The sequence below is a fragment of the Limanda limanda genome, chromosome 1 (genome assembly GCF_963576545.1).
Source record: "Limanda limanda chromosome 1, fLimLim1.1, whole genome shotgun sequence".
In the NCBI taxonomy this organism is placed as follows: Eukaryota; Metazoa; Chordata; class Actinopteri; order Pleuronectiformes; family Pleuronectidae; genus Limanda; species Limanda limanda.
The window spans coordinates 10974777-11001275 of record NC_083636.1 but is presented as its reverse complement, the minus strand read 5'-3'; the positions used below and the strand labels follow the sequence as shown (position 1 = coordinate 11001275).

The following is a 26499-nucleotide window of genomic DNA, read 5'->3' as shown; positions in this document are numbered from 1 at the left end:
GCTATTGGACCATCCAATGAGCAGTGTAAGTATATTTCCCCTTTAAAATTCCATTGCTCCAGGCTGCACATAGTTTTTAAGACACAGTAGAAAATGCTCTGTTCAACTGTCTGTGTCTCTTTCTTTTGTTTGACATCACTAACAATTTAAACTGAGCATTTTTTCTTCTGACAGCCCATTTGGCTGCAGTTCAGAAACAGCTCTGTTTTGGATTGGCTTTAGTAGAATCATCATCAAACTAAACTCCTCTACCTGCACCTTCAGAGATACTTTTCCACATGAAGCGAAAACACATGAAAACACAACAGGCCTTAAAGGGTGATCAAGGTTTGTTACCTGTGTGCGTTTCTGTCTTTGTGACGACTTCACTGTCTGTTGTGTTTGGAAGCAGGCTACCACTTTTTTATAACACAAGCATACAGACACGCACAGACTATGAATTATTGGGCCACTGTCAAAAAGAAAATCAATAGAAAAAGCAGCAAAAGGTTTCTTTTGTCCAGATTTTTTCAAATTTCTTGGTAAAGGCCTCAGGAGAACTCTAGAGTCTAATGGATTATTGGTTACACACTTGGCTTGCAGACAGAAACCGTCATATACACCTGGCTGTACCAAGCCTAACATTTCTCATTCTCTGTGAGGATCATACAAAGTATTTCTTATTCTCTTGATCTGCTGGTTTCACTCACTAATGCTGAGGGCAATATGTGAATCCTTGCTCGGCCACTGCTCGGCCAGAGCTCTGCGAAGGAAGCAGAGTCCTGACTCATCTACACTTCCTGCCCCCACCTCCCTGACTTCTGCCAGTCCGCCAAAATGTTCACATTTGTGCCGGCAGGAACCAGGATGATGCACCAACTGGGACGATTTCCATAATCTCGCTGCCTCTCTGCCAAAAAGTCCACACATCATCACATGATTGAACTGCTCCATGTGCAAACACACATGACACAAGAACACAAACACAAACACAGCAGGGTCAGCTACAGAGCAGTGGGCACCGGTGGGGGGTACACACTGCCAAATAGTGCGTGTGTTTGGAAGGTTAATAAACAGCTTAGTCGAGGTCAGTCATGTTGCAGCTGCATTAGTGCACGCACGCAACAAACTATGAACCGAATGTAAAGGGTATGACACTTCCCTGTCTTTATCATAACTGTTAAATGTAAAATATGTAACTTCAGCCACTAGAGGTCTCTCATTCAAAACAATGACAAAAGACATAGTTTGCCGAATAAAATCACACGCCTTAGGTGCAAATCCAGTTCACGGATTAGGTAATATAGTTAGGTTGTATTCACATTTAGTGACTAATGTGAACAGTGGAAGGAAAAAACCTGACTGTCTAACTGGCTTATGTTTCTACGACATCATTCATACGTGGAGCGAAGGGACGGGCAAAGTCAGGGGTGAAACAGATAAGATGCACATAAAAGGCGACTTAAATTAAATGTCTTGTTACCTTGACTAATGTTGTGGATTTCCCCGAGTTTGAACACCGTTGCATAGTGCAAGAGTCAACAAAATATATAGGTCTTGTTGTTTTTAGACATATTAATGAAGAATTGGCCCAAATAATATTTTTAACTACTAATCATATTACTTTGAGAGATGGTCGATTTTGTAATACATGTTAGCTGTAATTTTCCCCTGGTTCTCACCTGTAAATGCTTCAAAATTATTTAAATTCTTATACATATATTTTTTACAGTTTTTTAAGTTTCAAGAATAACTGAGTTGAAATAAAAAGCATGCAGCTCGCCTTTCTTTTAAAAAGCACAACATTAAAAATAACCACGGTTCAAGTGAATTCATCCTGGAATCTGAGTGACAAATTTTCATCTACTTTGTGGTCGACTGGTTAAAAAGGGTGAGTGGAGATTAGAAGAAAATAGCTAATGAGATGGAAGGCTAAAAGCTTTGAGTTTGTCAGCCTCCAGAAAGTTCGTCTCCTCATTCTCCCTCACAACATTCTACTGCTCAATCCTCCACATCAGTAAACTTTCCGTAAAAAACAGGGGAAATATGCTTAGGGAATCCATTTGGGGAATTTAAATTAAACTCTTTTTTTCTGCCTTTACAGTCTTAATTGACTTCTGCTTAGTAGGAGCACATCATCCTGGCAGAGCCGACTAAAAACAAACTGCCCTGCTGAAAGCTCAGCGAAAGTTGTAGAAACTAAATTATACTTACTTTTAAAATGTGTCTCTGAGTCTATACATGAACAATGTCAGAAATCGGGCAAGCTTAGTTTTGTTGTGTATGGAAACATGCATTGAGAATCAATTACATATGAAAAAAATGACACGTGTGAAACAAGAATGGCACTTAGAGCACAGACCTCCACCAAGGCCCAACAATACGAAGACAGTAAAAAAGGTTCCCGAATCTACATCCATACAAAAAGAATAATGAGTATTTGATTTTAAAGGGTGGTCTAAATGTTATGGATGTTTTTAAGGTCCAGCAGCTCACCATTAAAGAGCAAGAAAGACAGATGGGTCCAGCGAAAAATTGGTGTAAGAAATCATTACTGATAAAATAAGAACTGGACGGGCAAAATCTGGGTAATTACAGATCTACAGATCCAAGCCAACACATGATTTCCCTATTAATTGTCCAGTATAATCGGTGTTATCACAGGTTTATTACAACTCACAAAAGAATATGATTGATAGTTCAAATGTAAATGAGTAAATATATACAAACATAGGCCACATCTTTCAATTTCTGGACCTGTGTTTGTCGACAGAAAAGCTATTTGACTAAAGGTCTTAGTTGTTTATATTTGAGGTGAAGGTGAAGTTGAACTTCTCATGAGCTCTGGTATTAGTGTACAAACTGAAATGGAACTAAATGTTCCAGCGAGTTATAATATGCCTCTACAGTGTGGCGGTTTAGTACAACTTTACCTCAAATGAATGAAATCACATTGATCTTTTCTCTCAGGCGATATAATTATGCGTGCTGTTGTAAGGTAAGAGTTTAACATAATAATCGCTAAATCTGTCCCTGCTGCCGCTGCTTCTTGATACATCTCATCTAACCCTTTAGCCTTATCAATATTTCCACAGCCAGTTAGTTTTCTCCTCTCCCACTACTTCACATTTAACAGCCACACTCCATTAGCAAATGTACATATTGCCAAAGGCTGACATTCTTTCACAAAGCAGAAAATCCATTTAATTTCCTCCTTTTCTGCTCAAGGCTCGGACACCAAGTGCTCTTTAAACAAATTAAATAAAAAGGTATTATTTCTGAAATAACGGGTGGTTTAACCGGATGTGCTTCTGGGGCTGGGGGCGACCTGTGCAGGCTGCTGCTCGAAAACATGGACAGAGGTAGAGGGAGCATTAAAGTCAACCTAAAAGTTGCCTGCAATTTAATTTTCACTCTGCCTAATGAGAGTGGATACTTTCTGTGATGTGGTGGTAAATGAAGGCCCTTGGGAGAGCGCTGCCGAGTGCTGACCACAGTGGGAAATCTTGTTTCTCGTCTGTGTCAGGTAAAGGAAAGGAGGGGGGCTCAAGCGTGCCTGCTGGGAAAAAAATCAAATAAGTTGGTGCACACTGGTGAGCATGAGAAGGGCACAAGGGACTTCACTGGAGTGAAGTTTTATTAGGTGCCTCGGACAAGGTTATAGAATTCAGTATGGGCTGTGAGTCTCAATGTGTGTGTACGTGTGCGCAAGAGGGAGAATAGATTTTTTGAGCCTGATCCCCTCCTATCTATTTCTCCACTGGGTCATACCCCACACAGGACAGAAAAGGCAGTCAAGTGTTATGAAACTTCACGAGATATGATAGCTTTTGACACCGTGCCCACTTTTCACTTTAATCTGAACCTTGGATTTAACCCTGAGATAATTCAGACTGCACGAGACACGAGATCTAGAAAGCAATTGAAATACTCATGAGGTGTGAAGATTATTTTATGGGTCTATGGAGGTTTGCAATGTCAAAATAACTCCAACACTTTAATCTAAATTCAGTCCTCAATGAAGATGAGTTACAGTCTGCTATATAGCATTGAAAGTTTACACATAATGCCATTTAATACTTGTTTCACAATTATACATTAGTATAAAAGTCGGATGGATAATGTCCCAATTATTTCAGGATTCCCCAGACATATATGTTACAATGATTTCTCATGACAAAATTAAATAATGATGACCTGAATCTGCCTAATTGGCACAAAAGGGACAGATGGAATAACTAATTAAAAAGGATTAATTACTCTAAAATTATCTTTTTTTTTTTTTTTTTTTTTGACACTAACCCTTTGTATGACAATGAGTGCCCACGCTACCGAAGCTAAGCTGCACTGACCAATTCAACTATTTCTATTTCGACTAAAGGGCTTTTCTGACGAAGGTAAATTGAAAACTTTAAGACTTGCATATACTGTGATAAAACAGTGAACCACTCCTAAGGGTTTTAATAGACCAGTTGTCTGTCCTATTAATAATCTAGAATATGGCGGCTGACCATATTCTAATTAGTTTCATAATTAACCAAAATAAATGTCTACACTTCTTATAATAACATAAGAGATCTCTAACTTGGCAATTTGCCCTGTTGCTGCATTGTATAGCTGTGTGTAGTACTATTTGCCACATGCACACTCAGGGCATGAAGTTGTTAGTGTCAATGCAGACAGTCAGACCTCATAGTTTCAGCTGCAACTGTGCGTGTAGCGGCAAGTGGCATACTTCGACCGCTACGCCAAGCTTTCAATGCTACACAGGGTGAATATTTTACACGTTAAGACTTCGGGGGAATTATAACTTTGTAGAAACATTTTGGCAAATTAAATTTCTTAGTAAGAGTTCGATGAGAAGAATGATCCCACACTTGCGTCTTCGAGCCAGAGCCACAGGGCAATTGGCTTAGTTTAGCATAAAGATGGAAATCAAGAGGAGACAGTAAGACTGGATCTCTCCAAAGTTCCACAAACCTTACCATCAGCACCACTGAAGGTCTAATTGTCGAGTTGGCTTTCCCAAAATGTCAAACTTTTCCCTTGAGGCTAAGATTTGATTAACATTGGAGGAAGAACTGCTGGAGGATATTTCTCTCTTGTCATCATTTTTTTTTTTACTTTCTTTTTCTTTACACTACCGACTGTGGTTTTGTTCCTTAATACTTTCGAGATATTTTGTGGTTTTCTTTGCTTCTTTGCTCTCCACACAATCCCTTCCTCCGCAGCCTCCAGTTTAATTTCTCTGCAGGGAAGCAGAGGCGGTCCAGCTGTTATATATACAGGCCATAGGCCATCAGTGCATTATTAGCCCAAGGTTCACTGCAGCATTTTCTTCACATATGTATACAACAAAAATAAACATATGTGAATGAAGACGTATACACGCCCACACATACATGCAACACATTCTATAGAAGATTTATAGAAAGATGAAACACCCAGTCATGCATATATACACAAATACACACAAACAGTTAAATTACCAAGGTGCCCCTATCCTCCCTTGAACCCCGCTGCCCACACTAGTGCCAGTGCTTCATACAGCCCTATGAGCCTTCGCTTCAGTCGAGCAATAAACAAAGCAGCCGTTAATGGTTAAAGCACCCAGTAGGTAACCCTCCCACCACAAGAAGGAAAAAAAACCACAAACACGCACACACACCATTTATGACATCTTTTCTGCGGCACATTAGCTATTGTGCGGTAATTAATGGAAGAGTCATGGTGCTCAAAAAGCCAGTCTTCTCTCTGCAGACTAGGAGCTGTATACCACAACAATAGCTTAATGAGTAAACACACAGTGCCTCTCATGAATAAATTATTTGTGCCTCGCAATTAATTTTCCCTATTGAAGTTTGGAAAAAAAGCAGGACTATAACCAGTCTCCATAAATCATAAAAGGGAGGGGGTACGCCAATACAACATGACAGCAACTTTGCGTGTGTGTGTGTGTGTGTGTGTGTGTGTGTGTGTGTGTGTGTGTGTGTGTGTGTGTGTGCCTAAGATCTGCTGTAATGTGTTAATTATTTGTGTGATTTTATTTGTGTGTGCAAGTGTATGGACTTGATTAATCTGTGTCTTCCCCTGCGGTATGAGGTTGAACTGGTTTTTGTCTCGGAGTGCTTTTGTATCCAAGTGTGTCTACATCTTACACAGATTAGTGATTGTCTCACTGTGTTGGAGCTTGAATGCACAGTGTATATTAACTGTATTTGCATGTGAGTGCGTCACACTTACCGAGAGGAGCTTCCACGTGATCGGTCGGACCTGTCTTGGGATTCCAGACCAGCTGAGTTTCCGTAGCTCGTCTGAAAAAGCACAACCAAAATACCAGAGAGTTAATTTTGAGATTCAACAAAGACACGGATTCCCTCTAGAACATCATTCATAGTATAAGCCAATATGAGTTTCTGACAGATCTACCCAGATCAGCATCTACACTATGTTGGCCACTAAGGAAACAAAAATTTCAGTATAAAAGGCTTAAAACATGTCTGAGGTCATTTTGAAAACATGTCTATAAATATTTGATCAACCACAGAGCACTGAGTAGTTAATCAGTGAAATGTTTCACTTTGTACATATTAGAGCTGTAATGATCACTCAATTAATTGATCAGTCAAACAGAAATGTATTTTTTTATCATAATGTTTAAGTAAAATTTCAAAACATTTACTGGATGTGATGATTTGCTGCTTCTTGTAAATTATTATGAAAACAATCATTAGTTTGAGACCTAGCACATATTTTGTTGAAGTTATTGAATTATACATTTCAAATTATTCATAACAATGTGAGCGTCTTTAAAAGTGTATGCAATGGGATTATTTTAATACCACATAAGCAGGGTTAAAATACTTTGACAAATCGCTCAAATTACTTAGGAAATTAAGACACGGCGGCATTTAAAGGAAAATGAGAATAGAAGAACAATAATAAATTATGTTTAAAGTAAAAAAATTGGTTCATCAGTTTTCTGTTCGTTCAATGAGTTGCTGTTTGTATTCACTACTACGGAGTTATTCCAGAATGTGGTGCAGGAGATAAACAATACAATTTCATTGTAACATTTTGAGTTTTTATCAACATATACACACTTTCTCAACAGTCACCCATGCTAAACTAAATTTGGACGTCTTTGTAACATATATTTGCTGCGATAAAATAATTCTGTTTACATGACACACAAAAATCCCAATAAAAACAATTTCGAACCCATTATTGGATAAGTGAGCAGCTAAATCAATCGTTCAGTTAAACAACCAGTAGTCTATCCATAACCTCCCTATCTAAACTTTCCTCCCTGTCTGTGTGTCTTTCCCTCGACTGAAATTATGTGATGGGATAGAAGTGGATTATTGACTTGGATTCCTCGGGCTGCGTGGGAGGGGGGGGGAGCCGATGGGTTGTAATGTAAAATAAATCTGACGGAGAGGAGAGGTGCAAATTGGAGTTTTAAAATGGCATTTTTACTGTGAACCAAGAACAGGCCAAGTGCTGGTACTAAAAATAAATTAAAAATCAAGTATCCATTTTTCCAGTTAACAAAAAGGACAGGGAAAATAACATTAATAAAAACATCAACAAAAGAAACTACAGTCTACTTTTGACTAAATAATTGTGATTAAAAAAAGACGTTTGTCAGGCAATAGGATAACTTTTCACTTTTAAACTCGTTAAAAAAAAGTTTAAATCATATTTTTGTAATGGATTCTAGAATCCTGCGCACGGGTATATACGTTTATATATAACATCTGACAGAGGCGAGTCCGCATCGCCTCGTTACAATGTCAAACGTGCCTCCTCCTCAACTGCACGTGTCATGCTTCCATGGAGAGCAGGTCCGCTGTACAAATATTGCAGGTAGTTTTTTTCGGGCTGTTACGGGTGAAGTTCTCCCGAACTTTTTACTTTCTGGTACGCGATGCTGCTGCAGCGGAGGCCGACATTGGACCATGTTTTGTCGCTATTGCACATGCGCGACTTTCAGAGATAGGAAGGGAGCGAGATGGCCCACTCCTCAGCTACTTCTATCAGCACCTCCGGTAAAACTACGTTTAGTTCAACTGCACGGCACGAGAAACACGCGCTATGACGTCACCGACGATTCATCGACGACTTTTTTTGTCATCGATTTTTGTCAACGACGTCGACTAATCGTTGCACCCCTACCGATACTAAAATGTGGTCAAAATCTGAGAAAAAGGCAATTGACTCCTTTCCCATTGCCAGCAGAAGAGTTTGCCTTTCTGTTTCCGTGTCTCTTTTTCATCACTGCCGATCAGAGACTGAGTTGAGAAAAATCCTGTCTCGTCTGCAAAATCCTATGACCCTGGAGTGAATGCCAATTGTATCCTTTCCCATTGCAGACAAAAGCCGGATGATAGTGGGGGTTTTTTTTTGACCAGTGGAAAATGGGCTCAAGTTCACAAAGGAGGCTAGGATATTAAAGATAACTGTGTTTTTCAGGAGCAAGGGGTTTCTGAATGACATTAACTCATCCATTATTCACAGATAGGTCTCCCTCTTCCCGGACCCTGCAAGTCTACAAACCCCCTATTAGCATTCAATAAGACGAGTTGCCACTGCCGAACCGAGACAAACATAAAAACACAGTGATTTTCACTTGTAATTGCGCTGCCACTGTTTTTACCTGCAATTCAAGAGTGAAGGGCAGAAGCGTAAATTGATTTCTGTGCGAATGAAATGGAACTGTCTTAAAATACTTTTCAGACAGAAAAGCACGGGGGGAAAAAGAAGCAAATAAACCTAATGGATAAGCCAAATTCTTTGACTCTTATTCAAACCACTGGCTGGAAATTGATAAGCCCTTCGCACAGAGTGAATAGTATTGATTAGTGCTGCCAAATTACTCTGCCGTGCCTGTTCTTCAAGGCAAATGCAATGGAGAGTCAGTGACAGATAGCAGAATAGGAAATAGCAATCACCTAAACAGCAATGGGCTAAGTCCATTGGCTAAATTGAGTGAAACGCATTAGAGCTTGTTCAACTGATGGGAGTAGCTATTTATTCCCTATAGTTCCTGTGCATCTTCCACTTAAAAGTTCTCTCTTACCTTGTCCCCCAGTGACTTTAATTATATAGAAATCCAATACAGTGATCTAGTGCACGGCATGGCTCTGTTGGTTTGGAGGCTGACAGAGCCCCAGAGTATGGGAAGGTTTTGATTACCCCAAGGCATAGTGTGCAGCAGTAAGATGCATTTAAAACAAAGATTTAAAAAAGCTCTCTCAGACATGACACAGAGCATAAAAGCGAATGCGCTGCAGGTTCTCAATGGATAGTCTCTTCATCTGACATGTGGAGGGCAGTGTATGAAAATCTGTTCATATGTTCTTACACTGTCTATAAGGAAGAACAACATGAAGTGAAGCCAAAGCATCTTCAGCGCCACCTGGTGGCTGGCTGCAGTATAGGTCATAAACCCTGCCTCCTTCATGGTAGCTGATGGGACATGGACCAAATTCCTCAAACATGGTTTCTGTCATTTGAGACAACTCTTACCACTCTGAAATAAGGCAAGTGGGAAACAAAACAATTGACTTCAAAGACCGGCTTGCAATTGGTCAAATGTGTGTATTGGCAGGACCTCAATATCAGTGCTCCAGACATTGATTGCTACAGCACAGACTACACAAGATAGCGACGTTTGTATTCAGCGGGTGAAGTGGGTCGTCCATTTTTCTACACTAATCGATGGTTTCAATATGAAAAAAGTGAGCAATCGAGATCTCTGTTTGAGGAGCCCGTAGGGCCGAGCTATTAACAGAAAATGTAACTAATCCGATATTTATAACCTCTAACTGACCTAATTGTCGGGTACCCTTTACATTCAATGCATCACCCTGCTGCATGTCCTCCCTTCTCACTGTCCTGCACTCACATTACACATTAACACTTGAAGCACTTTGTGTATGTTTTATTAACTCTAAGGTTTTGGAGACGTGTGTTTAAACACATTGACAAAAAGTCCAACATTTTGCGCGCACGCAGTTCACACACAACACAAAATCCGTAATGTGACATGCATAGCAAGGACATCAGGATTAAAGGGGCGGGAAAATCCGACATCATAGATTAATAACTAAATAAATGTGATCACCAGTTGGTGTTAAAGGTTGAGTGTGGAAGATTTATGTGAAAAGGATGTATTGGCAGAAATTCAATATAAAATAATACAAGTTACATTTTCCCCAGTGTGTTTCATCTAAATTGTAAGAATTGTGGTTTTCTTTACTCTAGAATGGGTCTTTTATATTTAAATACTTTATATTAACATTGGGAGCAGGTCATCTCTACGGAGGCAGCTATGTTTTTTACAGTAGCCCAGACTGGACAACCTAAACACCTTTTGAGTTTTTATGAAGGCTTCCACAGGTTATCTTTCATGTAAGGAAGGAGAGGGTGAGGTGAGGGGTATTCAGCTACAACACGCAACTTTACCACTAGATGTCACTAAGTTTGACACACTGAACCTTTAAGCGAGACAGGGACGAGGACGCACGTGCTGGAGTGTGTCCCACCATTTATCCAGTAACACGTAAATATGAATATTGCATTGTACATATTTCATACTTTATTTTTATACATTTTGTAAATCTTAAAAGCTTATATTTCTAATCTTGCATGGAGCTATTCACTGTTTCCCCTACCATTCTATTAGGGGGGCACTGCGCCCCCCCAACGGGACCTCCCGCCCCCCCTGGAAGGTCAAGTTAATTATTTATTTTATTTTTTATTTTTTAATATAGCGCCAGGTCTCTACATAAATCATTTTAAGGTTACATTTCCTATAAAACAGGTCTATAGCTTGCATTTCTGTCTCGACATGGTCGCGCGGTTAGATTTCTCCTCTGCTCTCTGTATCGCGCACGGCGGAGTTCCATCCAGATGCGCGCGCACAGACACGTGCGCGCACACACAGGTGAGCAACCTCCCCCCAGCGGACAGAGAGCATCCATCTGAAAACATGTTGCATGAACCACCTGAGAAGCAGTTAAAAATATCCGCGTTTTTTAAACACTCCCAGGTGGATGAGGATGGTAACACCCACTCTCCTGCGAGAAGCAGCCGGTGTAGATCTCTTGCTCCGGGTCCGAGTACAGAGAAGAGACCACGTGTTGCACGGGACGCGCATTTCTCAGAGCCGGTCAGCCCGCGATTCTGCTTTCTCCGCTTGTTGTATTTAACCGTGAACGCACCTCGCCTCGCAACCTCAGCCTGAACCATTATTAACCCCGCTGCATCACTTCCTTCTATCTCTGTTTAATCTATTTTGATTGGACCATTGTTCAAAACCAGACAAATCTGACGTGAAAAGATTTTTATTACAGACGGAAGTTTCAAAACGGTAACTTAACACAAACTAGGGTTATGGCGAGGTGCTCTATTCTAACTAGTCCTGTTTGATTGCTGTGGTAACAGTGATTTCAGGTGGTAGAGAAGTCGTTATGGGAAGATTGCTAATAGGATCTCGACTTTAGTCTTCTTTCACTTAATGCGCATGCTTCATCACGTCTTTACAGCGATTTCAACCACTCCGCTCCAGCGCTTCTGTGTTTTCGTGACAGGGTTTCGTGTAGACGCGATAAACATAAGTACCGGATCCAAACATTTTTCCGGATTCCGGCAATCCAGGTTACGTATGGAAGTCATTGAATACATACATTACATACATGCATGTATAGGCCTACATGCATGCATAAATAAATAGATAGATAGATAGATAAATTACAGTTCATAGAGAATGAATAGGGGATTATTTCAGTTTTTTTTTTGGTTTTAGGAATGTTCTGTCGAATACGTAGACAGCATAAACAGGCAGTTGTGAGATGAAACCAGACCCGGCCATTTATACAGTCTCCCTGCCAGTCCTACAGAAAGGACAAACTGGACAAACACATGACGTCTGAGCATCACAGAATAGCCTGTCAGTGCCGGTCAGAAATCCAATGTACAGTTCAAAATCATTAAAAGAAACACATTAACATCATGATTCCTTTAAGTTTTTGTGTTCCTGTTCCCCCTCCGCGACGCTCTGCCGCCACCGTCGCCCCCCCCCCAAAAAGCTGTAAACCTAGGGGAAACACTGCTATTGGAACAAACACAATTTCCACCTTGGATCAATAAGGTATTGCTGATTCTGAGGGTGAGAGGTGTGCAGGCGACTCAGGAGACCAGTGCTAGGCCAGTTGATTAGCACAGCAGTCACCAGTTATCTAATCACTCCCTCTCTCAAACGCAGCAGCGTAATGGACCTGGAGGGAGACGCCACGGACGTCGAAGGTCACACCAACGCCGTGCGATATATGATTAAAGAGACTGACCCTATGCACCACAGAAACGAAGCAGAGCAAGACAACGCTTAATGTTTATCAGAGTGTCTAACAATAAAACGCTCTTGGTTCGTCTTGTTTGTGTTGGGTGATCTACCCAACACAAACCTGCTACAATATGGAAGGTTCTGTTGCATCTACTTTGATCCTCTCTTAATCTTAACATACTGCGTCTGACAATGTTATGTCCTCTACGCTTTTGAGAGATCTCTTAAAGACTTTTGCCTGTCCGTTTTATCATGGAAAGTTGTTACTGATGTGGTATAATACAACACTGATACCACAGAGGACAAAATATTGTGATCCTGTCTCTGCGTTGGAATCGCTGCCGGTCCCAGCGTGGTTCGTTAGGCCACATCCTGTTTTGCAGGCTCAGAAAAGACGGATTCATGAGGTGTGACTATTAATTGCCACAAGTGAACGCCAAAGGACTTGAGTATTATTTTTTTTAAAACTTTCACAGCTTCCCATTAGTGACTGCTGGATACATTTTTACATGAATGAAGCAGTAGGCCACTCATAGTGACATCTTCCTTTTACACGTAGAGTGGTGCTGCTGCAGCTGTTACACAGAATTCATTTAAGTCTTTAGGGGTGAAATCGTTACCCAACGTGCACTGCTACATTCATTACACTCTGAACAGCTAGTCATGGGTGTCTCTCCTCTTGCCTTGCACCCTTTGAACCTTCATTTGCACTGTCAGACAAAGAAATTACTCCATGAATCTTGTGGACTCGGGCTTAATTAAACTATGTTATATTTCCCCCACCTGACATTAATCTCACTGTTGGGGGCCTGGAGAGGGGGAGTTAGGGGCACCACTTGGTTAATGTTCCTATCCTGATGCTGCAGTGATCCGCAGAAAACCCCATCCTCTCTGATCACAGCTTTTAACGGGAATGTTTTGGGGGAAATAAACATTGGGTCTCATGCAAGAACAAGAAACATGATGATCTCCATCTGTGTGTACCTGAGTAGACGTGCACAAGATTAACAAACTATCATATTTAACACCCCAAAAATGCCGTCTATGGCTGTGCTTCCTGCCCAATGTCAGAAGTATTCAATCATGAAGTGACATCAATGAGCAAAATGAAGAAATTAAAAAAAAACGTTTAAGGTCCAGATTTCAGCAATGTTGAGAGATCTAGACTTTTTAGCAGCCTCAGAAATGGAATAAGAGACGGACTAAAGCAGTGCTGTTAAGCCGATTCCAGCTATTTTCTCTAAATGCTGGAACAGATATTGCACATCCTTCATCCATTTCATTACTATACATGTTAAAATATGGCAGCATGCAGTCTGTTCACAAGTTCTCCTAAATCGGTCAAAAAGTACAAATCAGTTTGTATGAATGTATCTTGCATGAGGTCCATTGTGCATTGTAGCGGCTTGCGTGTGGGCAGGGACAGATGTGTGGAAAGATCAGGGAGCAAATATGTACTTGGCAATGTGGCCGGCAGAAGTAGTTGTGCCTGTTACACCCATACATCATACACAGAAAACCATAGACAGCTTTTGCTTCTTCACTGTATTCCAAACTCTCTCTTGCTGCAAGCCAGAACGTCACAGAATCCAAAACACAATGACCCCAGCGTGCGCCTGGGTGACTTATAGACCCACAGTTGACTGTCAAAGTACTGATGCTCTGCACCGGTCAGCACACAAAAGAACAATGGTTAACTCTACAAGGATAAATGTTTCGTCAGGTCCTTCCACTTTCACACATTTTAATTAGTCCTGGGCTAAAAGGCTGCTTTGAGAGGATATCTCCACATGGAAACACATAATCCATAATCCATCTGTGAAATAGATTCTGTGGTGATGCTTTATTCTAATGCAAATAGCCTCTCATAGGAAATATGTAAACCCACCATTTCCTAAATACCAACTACACTATGTAGTAGCCACACTCATGTGTGCTCTAATTCCTGAGAAATAATATCTGAAGAAGAAATCCCCATTTCCCACAGAGGGGGTGGGGGGGGCAATGTGAGCACAGTTGACGTGCAGGCTAAATTGCAGATGTCGTTTCATTAGTGTGCGGCTAGCTCATCTCTCAGAAAACATATCTGACTCTCCGGGGCATCTCTTGTGCATTATGAATGAGACAGTCAAGCCCTCGCTCCTCTGGAATAAATTAAAGACATTCTGTGACATTTCGAAAATTAATCTGTTGCTTTTGCTCAGCGGGCACTTGTCACAATATGGGTTAGAAAAAGTTTCAGCAACTGTCCTGGAGGCGACGTGCTGCTAGCAAAGTTAACGGTGCAACAAGCCATTTCTGGCTGACAAATTTGTCACCCCACCGTTACATATAGTCGTCTGTGCTGGAATAAACTCTGCTAACAAACAAAGCAGCTGTAACTCATTAAAGCAAAAACAATCCATACACTTAATGCACCCCACGGGCAATCCTTTAAAAGTATATACATATAGAAATGCAAGCTGGTACAAGAGCAAACACAGCTTCCCTAATGGGACCAATAAAATATCACATTATTATACATGTGCATTGGAATTAGTGTGATCAGATTCATGGATGTTTAATATGCTGGTGGCACACGCCTCAGGGGATTGGTCTGGGAGAAGCGAAAACACCTGTAACATTAGCAATGTGCAACTCAAGGGCAGCGGCCGCTAGTCTTTCCTCTGCATGTCTACTGTATTCCATTATGCATGAACTTACAGGGGTGCACTTTGTCTTGGCTGGAGTTAAGCTGGGGACCACAGGGGGTGATTAGGACACCATGTACCTTCTGCTGAACACCCACAACAGCTGCTCTGATGTGGGACCCTCGGAGGTAATGAATGCTCAATGACTCTTGAAACATTCAGAGGGCAAAATATAACAAAAATATCACGTTTTTCATTCCATTAAAACTTATTTAATCCAGCCAAGAGAACCAGAAGGATTATACAACGGCTGCCTGAGAAGCGTAGTTTAAAAGGAACAAAGCATGGAGTTGCCCGTTGCAGGCACACATGTACTTTAGCCTACAGCAGCTCCACTGAAGCAGATGGGGAATGGGTGTCTTGATAAAGGCCACCTCAAGTGTAGTGTACTTGCTGGGGGAGGAGAGGATGTGTCTTATTCACCTTTCTGGCCCAGATTCTCTCAGTCTGCTTGGGGATTTGAAACACTCACATGTGGGTCACAGGACCGGTTCTTTAACATTTGGCTGCAGAACACATTTTCCATGGCAAGGGCCTAAAGAGAGTGAAACTAGAATTTGGGGCTTGGCTCCACATGTAAAAATACCTCCACCAAGTCCCAACAGTCGACTTATAAAACCACAATTAAATCCACTAGATGTAGATATTTATTTGAATCTGCATTATTCCTAACCAACAAACATATGTATTAATAATAGTAACCAAAGTATCCATGAAGTATTCCCTGGGACATTGGTAGAAATGTTAAAGAAAGTGAAAACAAAAAAATGTTGGATCTACCCCTATGGATCCATTCCCTTGGCCCATCCTTCCACCAAGTTCTGTGGTAATGCATTGGCAGCGTTGTTAGTGCCCTTGCATGCTGTGCTGGCAAATGTTCATGGTAACTATAGTTGGTCGATGACAAATTCATTGTTGGATGCCAGTTTGACTGAAAATTTGAAAAGTAAACAATTCAATTGAGATTGTAATGTGCATGACACACAAAGGGCAAGAATGAATTCAAGTGTCAGCATTAAAATCATGCATGCAATGATAATTGACTGTTTGCCTCCTGAGTGGACAGGAACAATGGAGCTCCAGGAGCTTTTCTGGCCAAGTGAGGGCACTTACAATGAACAACCATGCAACATGGGAAAAAAATCAATAAAGAGTGTGTGTGTGTGTGATTCTAAGTGTAAAAACTGAACCTGCACACACCTTCCATGTCTGCCTGTCTCCCTGCCTGTCACTCAGTCTGCCTACCTGTGTGCATGCTTCTGCATGAAGGCCAGGAAGTAGAAAAGAGGACGGTGAGGGGGGAAGAAGTGCTGTCAGTCAGTGCTGGCTGAACAAGGAACTGATGGGAGCAGGAGGGAAGACGGTTGGCGGGCCGGAGCCATGCACTATTCAGGCAGCATTCAGACGGAGCGCGACCACTGGGGAAAAACACCACAAGGTTCACGGCAGCACACACACCTGACAAAACCGGCGTTCAAATTCTGCAATGGGGGGGTTGCCTTGGCAAATCAGGGGTCAATGGAGTGTTTTTTACATCCAGAAGGGTCCAAAAGTCTAAATGGGAACGTGGGGCTCAGACTTTTAGAGCCTACGAGTCTAAACCATAAGAAACACAACAGTCAGCGGTTGTGTCTATCACTGTAAACACAGTGGTATGTCCTCATAAACAACTGTCCTGGATAACATTACAACGGTGAAAAAAAGTGGATGAATGTCGTCCCTTCTCGCACTGGGACAATCGGTGTCACCTGAAACCATTTTGCCAGCGAGGTCAGAAAAACAATACAGTGAGGACGGACACCTTTATCATGCAGTGTATTAAAAAGTTAAGCTCCCCTCCTATAAACCTTGAATACTGTGAGAGTCCTGAACAGTCTAACTCATCTAGAGGACAAAGTGATGGCGCCAGGGAGCAGACGGCTCATAAACTAATGGGACTCTTGTAAAAAGATACTCCCCCCTGGATTATACCTGCTCAGGAGGCCTGATGGATGGCCCAGATGGCTGGGAGAGGACACCGAGCATAGATGAGTGAACAGGTGTGAGAATGGGTGTGTGTGTGCGGACTATAACGAGGACTTGTATACCGAATTCCCTGGAGCTTGCTTTGCCTTTAACTGATTTAGATCAAACAAGCTCTAAAATATCTGACCTAGTGACTCTTTTTTTTTTAAAGTGGAGACATTTTATGTGGGAATATGCAGAAATTTAGAATTTTAATATATTCAGATTTTAGTTTGTAGTGATTATTTTTGGAGGTGCAGTTTTCTACATTTGCCATTAATGTGCTCAAACCAGTGTAGATGACAAGGTTCAACTGGTGGATGTGGAATTCAGTAGACAAAATTCTGATCATGTTCCCACATTGTGACACATTAATGAACAAAAAGTCAGTCAGACTGCAAATGGAAAACAAAAATTACTTGAATAATTTGTTAACAATCAGCTGACCAGCAGCGAAAAATATAATTACTACATTAACCATTTCAGAAATATTTTAAGCTCTGATTCCAGCCTTTAAAAGTTTACACTTTTTTAAGTAATTGTTTTAGACCGTCAGTCAAACATAACAAAATGTTTGAAGATATAACCTTTTATTGTATTTTTTGCTTTTTAGTAACTTAAAGATTAATTGAAAAACAACCATAATCATTGATTAATCGATGATTACTCATTATAATCATGAAATGAGGCGAGTCTTGAGTTCAAAATTACATCTAAAAATGAATAACTAGTTTTGCCTCTACAATACAGCATTGGCATTTCATGGTTTCGATGGTTTGAGGGAGAGGCAGGGTAAGAAAAGAAAAAACTAAAATTAGGACAGTAGTATGAATCATGTTTGAATCTACGATTTTAACAGACTTTATATAATCGATAAAAACCCTCTGGCTATGTTAAGTTGGTAAATCAGTAAATGTACATAACTGTGGATTTAAACAAAAAATATTGACGGGGAAGCATAAATCTGCAGTTGCTATTTGCTGGCAGAGAGCAGGTGTGAACTGTAGAGGCTGGAGTATGTTTATTGAAGCTGCTCGTTGAATAGAAAAGATTCACATGGAAGCACGACCCGCTGTAACATATGAATAAACTAAGCCATGCAGTCAGGGAGGCTCCTGACACAGGGGACAGCTTCTGGTTTCACCAACCTTATTAAGTCAGGTGTTTTGCCTGGGGACATGCTAGGAGGCAGCACATGCACTGACATTCATGTGCATATATAATATACATATATCCCTGACTGTAAGCATGGTGATTGTGCAAGAAACACACCGTGGAGAACTCTTCATGAAAAAAGAGAAAGTGAAGAGAGGGTAAAATGCTGAGATTTTGAGATTTTTCTCCCTGTATCTACCTTCTAAGAACGGGTCCCATATTATACAGAAAACAACGTACACTGCATTTTCTCGCTTTCCTCATCAAAAGCTTATGATTGAAGTCTCAAATAAAAAGACACCTTCCGCTGAGATTTAACTACCTGGCCAATCTAATGCTGCATCATCTGTTCTTTTACACTTTCCCAGCTACTGACACACACACTCCCGAAGTTGTCACACACACATGCACAGCGGCATTAGGGCCGAGTTAAATTGAATTACATCGCCACTTCCCTCTTTGATGGCGGCTATTAACTTGGCAAACAGCGATGATGGTAAGCCTATCATATGGTGGCTGCTGTGTAACAGGATTGCAGATTGTAGCACTATAGGCAACCCGTGGCAGGAGAGTAGCAGGCCTGCTAACAGTTGCTGCAGTGAGGGTGAAGCAGCGCTGTGGCGGTGGATGTGTAACAAAGAGCTGCAGCACCCCCAACAGAGAGGAGACACACTGACAGGCACTGAGGCATTGGAAGCAGCAATGAAAGTGTGTCTGCATGTTCTCGTGGGCAGGTATTTAATGTATTTTCTGTGTTCTATATATGTATTAGTGGTTGGCAGCTTATTTATGTTTGCTATGTGTTATTTAGTGTTCATGACCAATAGTTGTTTGTAAATGTATGTGGGAGTTTAGGTGTGAGGTTGACTCTGCCTCCGATATGACGAATAGAAAAGCAAACAGAAAATGGAAAAGGAGAAGAGGAGACAAACAAGGAAAGGTACTGATGAAAAGAGGCAGTAAAAGACGGTAAGAATACATTTGCCAAGAAAGAGAAGAGAAGGACGGACCATTGCCATAGCAACAGCAGTATTTCTGTCATCCAGCTATAACTGCTTGATGTCAGATGCCAGCTCTAGGTCTTAAAATCTATTAAATTAGAAAAAGATATGCAGAAAGTCTGTTAAACCTGGCATCGTGGCTTATAACTCATCACAGAACGTTTACAAAATTGAACCCCAACACTGCTTATTCCTGAATTTTGATCAGATCTGGCAAAAAAATGTTTTTTTGTTTTTTTTTAAAGCAACTGAAGAAAAATGTTATCTATAACAAGCTACAGAAAAATATGACAGACCATCTTGTCAGACATGTCATTATAGGCGGACCTCGGGGGGCCAGGAGGGCTGTGCCCACCAAAATGAAACAGACAGTAACTGCAAGCTATAAACTATTCAGTGTTGTTTATTTATAAAGTGGAAGGGACCGGAAGGATAGCATATTTGCTCTCCGCAGCGGGCTGCACGTGCGGCTTCCTTTCTCCGCACGGAGCCTGGGCTGGTGGCCTGGTGTATGCTCACAGAATGATAAGCTCAGATAGGTGCAAAAAAAACTACAAGAAAATGGTCCATATTAACTCAACCAACAATAAAGTAGAAGAACTGATTTTGTTTTACAAGAATAATTAATGATTTTAAATAGTATTTAGTATTTTAGATGTTACACATTTAGTTTCAAATATCCAAGACTGCCTTAGCAATACAAATATATCTTTTTTTAGATATGAACAGTGCTTATGGTTTGTGTTTGACTCCACAGGGAAATCAAGTAATTGACTAAACCTTCAAGTACTAACTTTCCATCCGACAACTCATGTAATGTAAAAAATGTTCCCAGCTGACAAGACTCCCTCCTCCTCCTCGCCGAGCGTTAGAGTGGGTGCTGTGTTCAGGTTCATGCGAAAGACAGGCTCGCCTCAGGACATCAGCAATAATTAGGTGAGATCAACCCCACATCAATCACCCTCCTCTCGCACACGCACAGGGTCATCAACCTCTACGCGACCTTACATGCTAAACAGACCACTGTCACAACCTGTCACAAGGCTCGACAGAGAGAGAGGGGGAGCGAGAGGGAGGGAGTTAAAGAGACAGAGAGAAACTGACAAGGATGTTAAAGATCTGAATGCAAAGGGGATCGTGGAGGCAAGTTGGACAGGTATTATGATCAAAAAGACTGAGGAGATGACACTGACAAGTGAGCAGGTGGAGGTGGGAGCAGGTGAGTGAAGGTTCATACTCTTGTCTTATTTCCCCTTCAACTCTACACAGGTTTCATCTGTTGTTCAGGCAAAGTTTCAAAATCACTTCAGACGCGAGAAGTGCAACTCGAAGCTGCCAGCACGCGTGACAAGACTAACTCGGCTGCAGCACAGAGTTGAGGCAGCTATAATGCTAAGTTCATGCAGTTCAAAAACATCACACAACGCCCGGCATACACAATCAAAAATGGACTGACTGGAAACCCTAGAGACCTCCAGCCCTGACATGTCGCCACGGTTTGTCCTGAGAAAAACATGGCTGCTCCTGCAATTAATGACACCATTCAACTGAGGGACCGGCCAATGTATCATCCCAGCGTCGCTTCCCCCCCATTTCCTTTGACCTCAAGGACAGTCGGTCGAGTTTCTCCTTTACACAAGGGGGCGTCGTCCCCGCTGACAGTGTACCGATCTGTGTGGGGAATTTGTATGAGTGTGAATATGTCAAAGGCAGCATGCGGGGAAAGTGACCTACGCTTTATCAGGGAGGAGTTTCATCCATCTTGTCTTTGCCCTCTTAACTGGACACTGCAACAATCTGCTCATGGGTAGATGGTGAAATATGAACTCAGTCTTTTAAACCAACCAAGAAAACTCTCAAAAATGACTCATTATCACAAGAATATATTAATATGGTTCAGTTTTGTGCCAGAAATATATACACTAGAGCTACTTTCAGAAATGCATGGAACTCTGCAGGATTAACCACGAGCAAGTGGGTGTGTTGACAACGTTTCTAACACGCAACAGACGCACAAATTCAGAGTACAAACATCTCAGGATTTTAAAAAACTGTGCCACACATATAGAATACACTGAGGAAATATGTAAAGTACACCTCTGGTGTTAAGAGCTGACGCTGGGGATCTCTGCAGCGAAACTAAGACGTTACGTCCTCTGTCTGCTGCGACACCTCTCACATTAACGCTCCAAACTATGTCTCGTTGTGAGCACGTCCGAAACTCCAGACCCGAATGTCCATACATTTTTGTCTGAATATGGCCTAAGTTTGAATTCTTCCGCATGGTGAATATTTCATTATTTTTCCTTTTGGAGTCTCATCTATATCCCATTCTTTGCTGCTGCAATGACCCAATTTCCCCATGGGGATCATTAAAGTTTCATCTTATCTTATCTTATCTGGCCCTATCCCTCTCCCCTCCGTTATCACCCTCTCATCGCCCCCTCGTCGCCCCCTCCTCCAACAGTCCTTCACTTAATTATGTCCCATGAATGAAGTTCATCTTTCATGCTGCCAGCAGCCGGCAGCATGGCTCACCCGTTCTGGGCTATCCAATCATGGCGCATAGACCAAACTAAATTTAGACAGCCGGCTTGTGATGCCTGGCGGGCCCTAATGGCGGCTGACGTCTCAAGACAATCTGCTGATGTACAGGATACACTCTGGCTCAGGCGGCTGCAACCACAGTTGACTAATGCTGATGACTTGTGAACCAGTTTGTTTTGCTCAAAAAGTTTTCAAGGGGATCGCGAACACAGAGGTGAATTACTGTGCTGACTAAGGCCATTCAAACTTAATGAAATCCTGCATTTACATTTTAGGATCTTGGCCAATGCTAAGAGTAATCTACATGAGGCGAGTAAGGGAGTGGCAAAGTGCTCCGAGTGATGCAAACCTGCACATTTATTCAAATAGTAAAAGCAATCAGCCACCCATGTTGACGGCACTGGATTTGTGTATGTAGGATGCCATCACCAAGATGTTCTTGTGGAGGCAATGATTATATGATCATTAATAATTAAAAGTAGAAACCCCCTGATTTTACACACTAATGTCCATGTACAGGTGTCGCAGAGTATCACTATTACTATATGGAAAAAAACATTTATAAAGTCGGATGAATTGCATCAAGTGATGTCACTTGCATGAGCACGTTTAGGTACAAGTTTGAAAATTTAACGTGTGAGGTTAGAAAGATTGGACCTCCGAGACGTGCCCCTCATCTCTGCTTGACATAAACCACGACTGACTGAACCGCCCCGAATCTGAGAGCAGACTGACAGCAGTCGAGCTGCTATGCAGGTAATGTAGGTGCCAGGTTTTCATGGGAGAGAAGTGTATGTGTTTCTACTGGATTGTCCATCATTATTGTAAAAATATTATGAAAGTGGAGTACTTTTATATCTATTTTCTAATTTCAGAAATCCATGTCTTTGGCTTAAAGTATCTCAAGGATATATCTGACAATATTTTCCTATTTTTCATTATTAGGACATAATAATAAGATAAGTCACAAGAAATATCAGTGCATAAATACTCAAGATATTTTTTAAATCTGACTTGGCTGCTTTTCAACTGTAAAATATCTTTGCCACCCTAACCCTGACAACCAAATTTAAGGAATAACATCACATGATATATGGTTATCCACTGATATTGGCATTTCAAGGAATCCGGTATTGGTTGGGCTATACTCTAATTATTTCATAATAACATTTCTTACATAAATCCAGTATCAGCTTGACTATAAGTCCATCATTTTACAATAAAGGCCTTCCCGTGCAGATATTCAGATCTCTGAAGACCACTTATTGTGAATGAGGATGCCAATGAGTTACTTTGCATTGGCAGCAGCCGTGACACCATATTCATTCACTGCAGGAATCAAAAGAGAGGAAAACTTGCCTCTAATACTAGCCTGTCTGAAATAAATGCCTGCTAGCCTCTTCAGATGTGGTAAATTAGGCCCACAGCTACCACTTGAGGACGTCTGCTACGGTGTTTAAGCGGTGTCATATCTGCAGTGAAATATCTCTGACACAGTCTTTTTCCATTTAGCATATTTAAGGTATTTAGACAGGCACATAACCCATGCTCTTGCTAACTACAGCACTTTCATAATTCTCTCCACTGGTCACACTTCAGGCCCCCTTCTATCAGGCAGACTCAACTCACACACACACACACACACACACACACACACACACACACGATCAGGGCATTAAAAAGAACCCAAGGACATAAGATGTACATTCTCTCTCTTGACATAGACGAGCTCTGAACCCAAAGGGGCTTTTAAAGTAGTTTGACAGTTCCTCCTCCTCCTCCATTCATCCACTCCCATATTTTTCATGAAACAGTCTCTGAGGTCACAGACACAAATCAAAGCAACTTCTTTCAATTTCACCACATCCACTCATCCTCTGTCGGATCATTTGTTAACGAGACAAACTCACCATAATAATACAGATTTCAAAATGCTGCCTATGAATTGCATTCAAAAATGTTTACAAATATATTAATGCTCAATTATATTTGCTCTATTAACATAATACAAATAAGAATTAAACATCTCTGCCAACAGTACACCGGCAGCACTGACAAAGAAGTTGAATGGTGTGATTAAATACAATGAGATTAAGACAACAATTTGTGCTATAAATTAGGATAACAGATAGGATTAAGATAACATCGCGTTTTTTAGGATTAAACCACTTCATATGTTCTTTTATGCAGTATACCGGTATAAAAGTAAATAGAATGTTTTAACTTCAGCGAGTCCAAGTCTATAGGTTTTTTTCTGGTGCCCAACACTGCTGCATATAACTGCAGGTGTTTCTAATGAACTCCAGGTTCAAGGTACATATGCAGTATTTCAGTATTTCATTCCATAACTTTATGCCAGTCAGTTACACACTGGCCACTGGCTGGATTCTTGACATTCAAACTCTACACCCACAGTCGCTCGATTCAAAGACTGCTCTTTGATGTCGTTTTATCGACTTGAAAAAGTCGCTGCAACAAGTTGGCACAAGTTAAGTTTCAGAGGACAAAAGGTCAGCTGTAAAGAGGGATGTCTGCGAGGATATCACGGCCACTGGTGTAGCAGTGGTTAGCAAACAGTCTCTGGGGTTGGATAAACAATAAAGGCCTGTCGTTTGGTTAGAACAAAGGCCTGTCATTTGCTTTTGTTGTTGGTGGAATTTTTCCCCTTGTAATCTGCATGTCCAGATGGCGGGATGACTTTCTCCCTTGCAGCGTCGCTAAAAGCGCAGCACAGCTGGCAGCCCGACCGAGCAAACTATGAGTGAGAAGCGAAGGAGCGCAAGGAAATGAAAGAAGATGACAGGGGGAGAACATGGAGTTCTTGTTGGATGAGTATCTCTTACCTAGATCTGTGTTGGGGCCGGCCAGCAACTGTTTGAACTTGTCCAGACGGGACGCTTCCCTCTCGGTCATGACTGGGGTGCCAGACGTGTTCTGGTCAGCCATGCGAGCCACCAAAGGGATGAGGGGTGGCCGGTGGGGCAGAGACCGCTGTCTCTGGAGGCCTCCATATTCACCTGCTGCATCTGGTGGGCAGATAATGACCCGAGACGGGAAGAAGGGTTACTTCACCACAAACGCAACATATACAGGGATTTTATATGATGCAGCACAGCATCGTGTGGACACGATAAAGGTCCATTGTCATATTGAAGGCAACGTATTTCAGTACATACATGACATTTTGTGCTTAGTCCTAGAGATGATCTATAGAATCTGCTCAAACGTCTGGGTTTGGTTCTCAGTCTGCACAAACTTTGTTATTCATGAATCTCATCCTCCTGATCTGACAACATGGGTGATGGGAGGTGTGGGCGGAAGATAAAAGTATTTCGACGGCTCCGTATTGCTCTGTACTCACTAAACCATGGCGACCTTTGAGTGATCCAATCAAATCCCAGGGATTTGATTTAAATCTCTTCTGGAACACATCCCAGCCCACATATTCATTTTCACCTCACACTGCTGAGAATATAGATGCTCTCACTTTTATTTCACTGTAACATCAGTGAGCCCAGTTTCTTCTATACAGAAAAATCCATTAATGCTGTTTAGAGGACGTGTTTCGTCTTATTCTATTACACTTTCAAATGTGCCCTTTTGCAAGAGAGAGATGAAATATTCCCCCTGAATTGAATCTGAGCAGCAGTGAGGTGACAGGACAAGTCTGGCACTGATCAGTTAATCAGTAACTGCTGTGCACAGCAACTCACTTGATAGTTAGACTTTTATCAAAACCAAACTGAAGATCTGCTTATTCAGGAACACAGAGCCAATAGATATAAAAGGTAGGGGTATTAATTTGTTCCTGAAAGACTTTTTATCTTATTTGTTGAAAATCCTTTTCACGTCCCAATAGCCGTCAGGCCATCAATAAATAAAGGACTAAAATAACCATGGACCGAATGAAATGATTGGCTGACGTCCCCGTCTGCCTCCCATGCAGGAGAGACATAAACCACTAAAGCAGAGACGAGGTTGGTGAGCGAGTCACAAAAAGGTCGGATTCTAGCAGTTCCTGTGGTTTGGGGTCTTAGCTTTCATGAGAGTGCTGATTGGAGGACGTTGGGATGTATAGATTGCATATTTTCTACGTGTAACCTGCTCTTGCTGGCTTTTCCAACCGTACCAACTGTAGCTTTTCACTACAAGTCTAATCTGTATTACTAAAAAGTAAAAGCAGGCCAACACATGGTCTACATAACACCACACTTACACTTGGAATCCAATGGCCCTTTAACATTACTGTATGGTTCAAGCCAAGTGGGAATGAATGCAGTTAATGTTAATGGTTTGTTTAGTGAAAAGCCTCCAGGGTGGCAGCAGTTGCACATTTTGTGTGATGCACATTAATTCAGTCTGCTGAGGGCAACATGTTCACCCAGATGTGCGGAATGAGAAGAAAAGTGACACACAAGAAAAACAGACAAGATAAGATAGTGTGCACTAGGGCTGTTCGATTATTGGGTCAAACGATCTCCAAACTACTATAATCGAGTTGAAACGATTATTTGGCATTTTTTTCTAAAGAGACGCGCATGCGCAATTCAGTCCCTCCCCCAAAGCATTCAGCGCGGCCCCGCTCACCGGCACTCACTCTCAAGCAGCTGTGAAGTGAAGGAGGCGAGTTGTGTGTGTGGTGACCGGAGGTATTTAAAAAACAGCGCGAGTGGAAAACGGCAGAGTGAGGGCAGCCCCGTCTGATCGACTCTTCGAATCCGACGAGCAGAAGCACCACAGTGTAGCGGCTGCGCAGCGTCCACTCTCCAGCGCG

At 41.6% G+C, this 26499-nt stretch overlaps 1 protein-coding gene across 1 annotated transcript in view; it reads right to left on the bottom strand.

The window, feature by feature from the left end:
- The window catches only part of tbc1d22a (TBC1 domain family, member 22a), a 126308-nt gene that overhangs the window by 92741 nt on the left and 7068 nt on the right, over window positions 1-26499 (bottom strand). Inside the window, exons 5-6 of the mRNA XM_061075729.1 lie at window positions 24569-24751; window positions 6223-6293 (exon numbers count right to left, since the gene is read on the bottom strand). Of these exons, the coding sequence (XP_060931712.1) occupies window positions 6223-6293; window positions 24569-24751 (254 nt within the window). The remainder of the gene's footprint in view (window positions 1-6222; window positions 6294-24568; window positions 24752-26499) is intronic.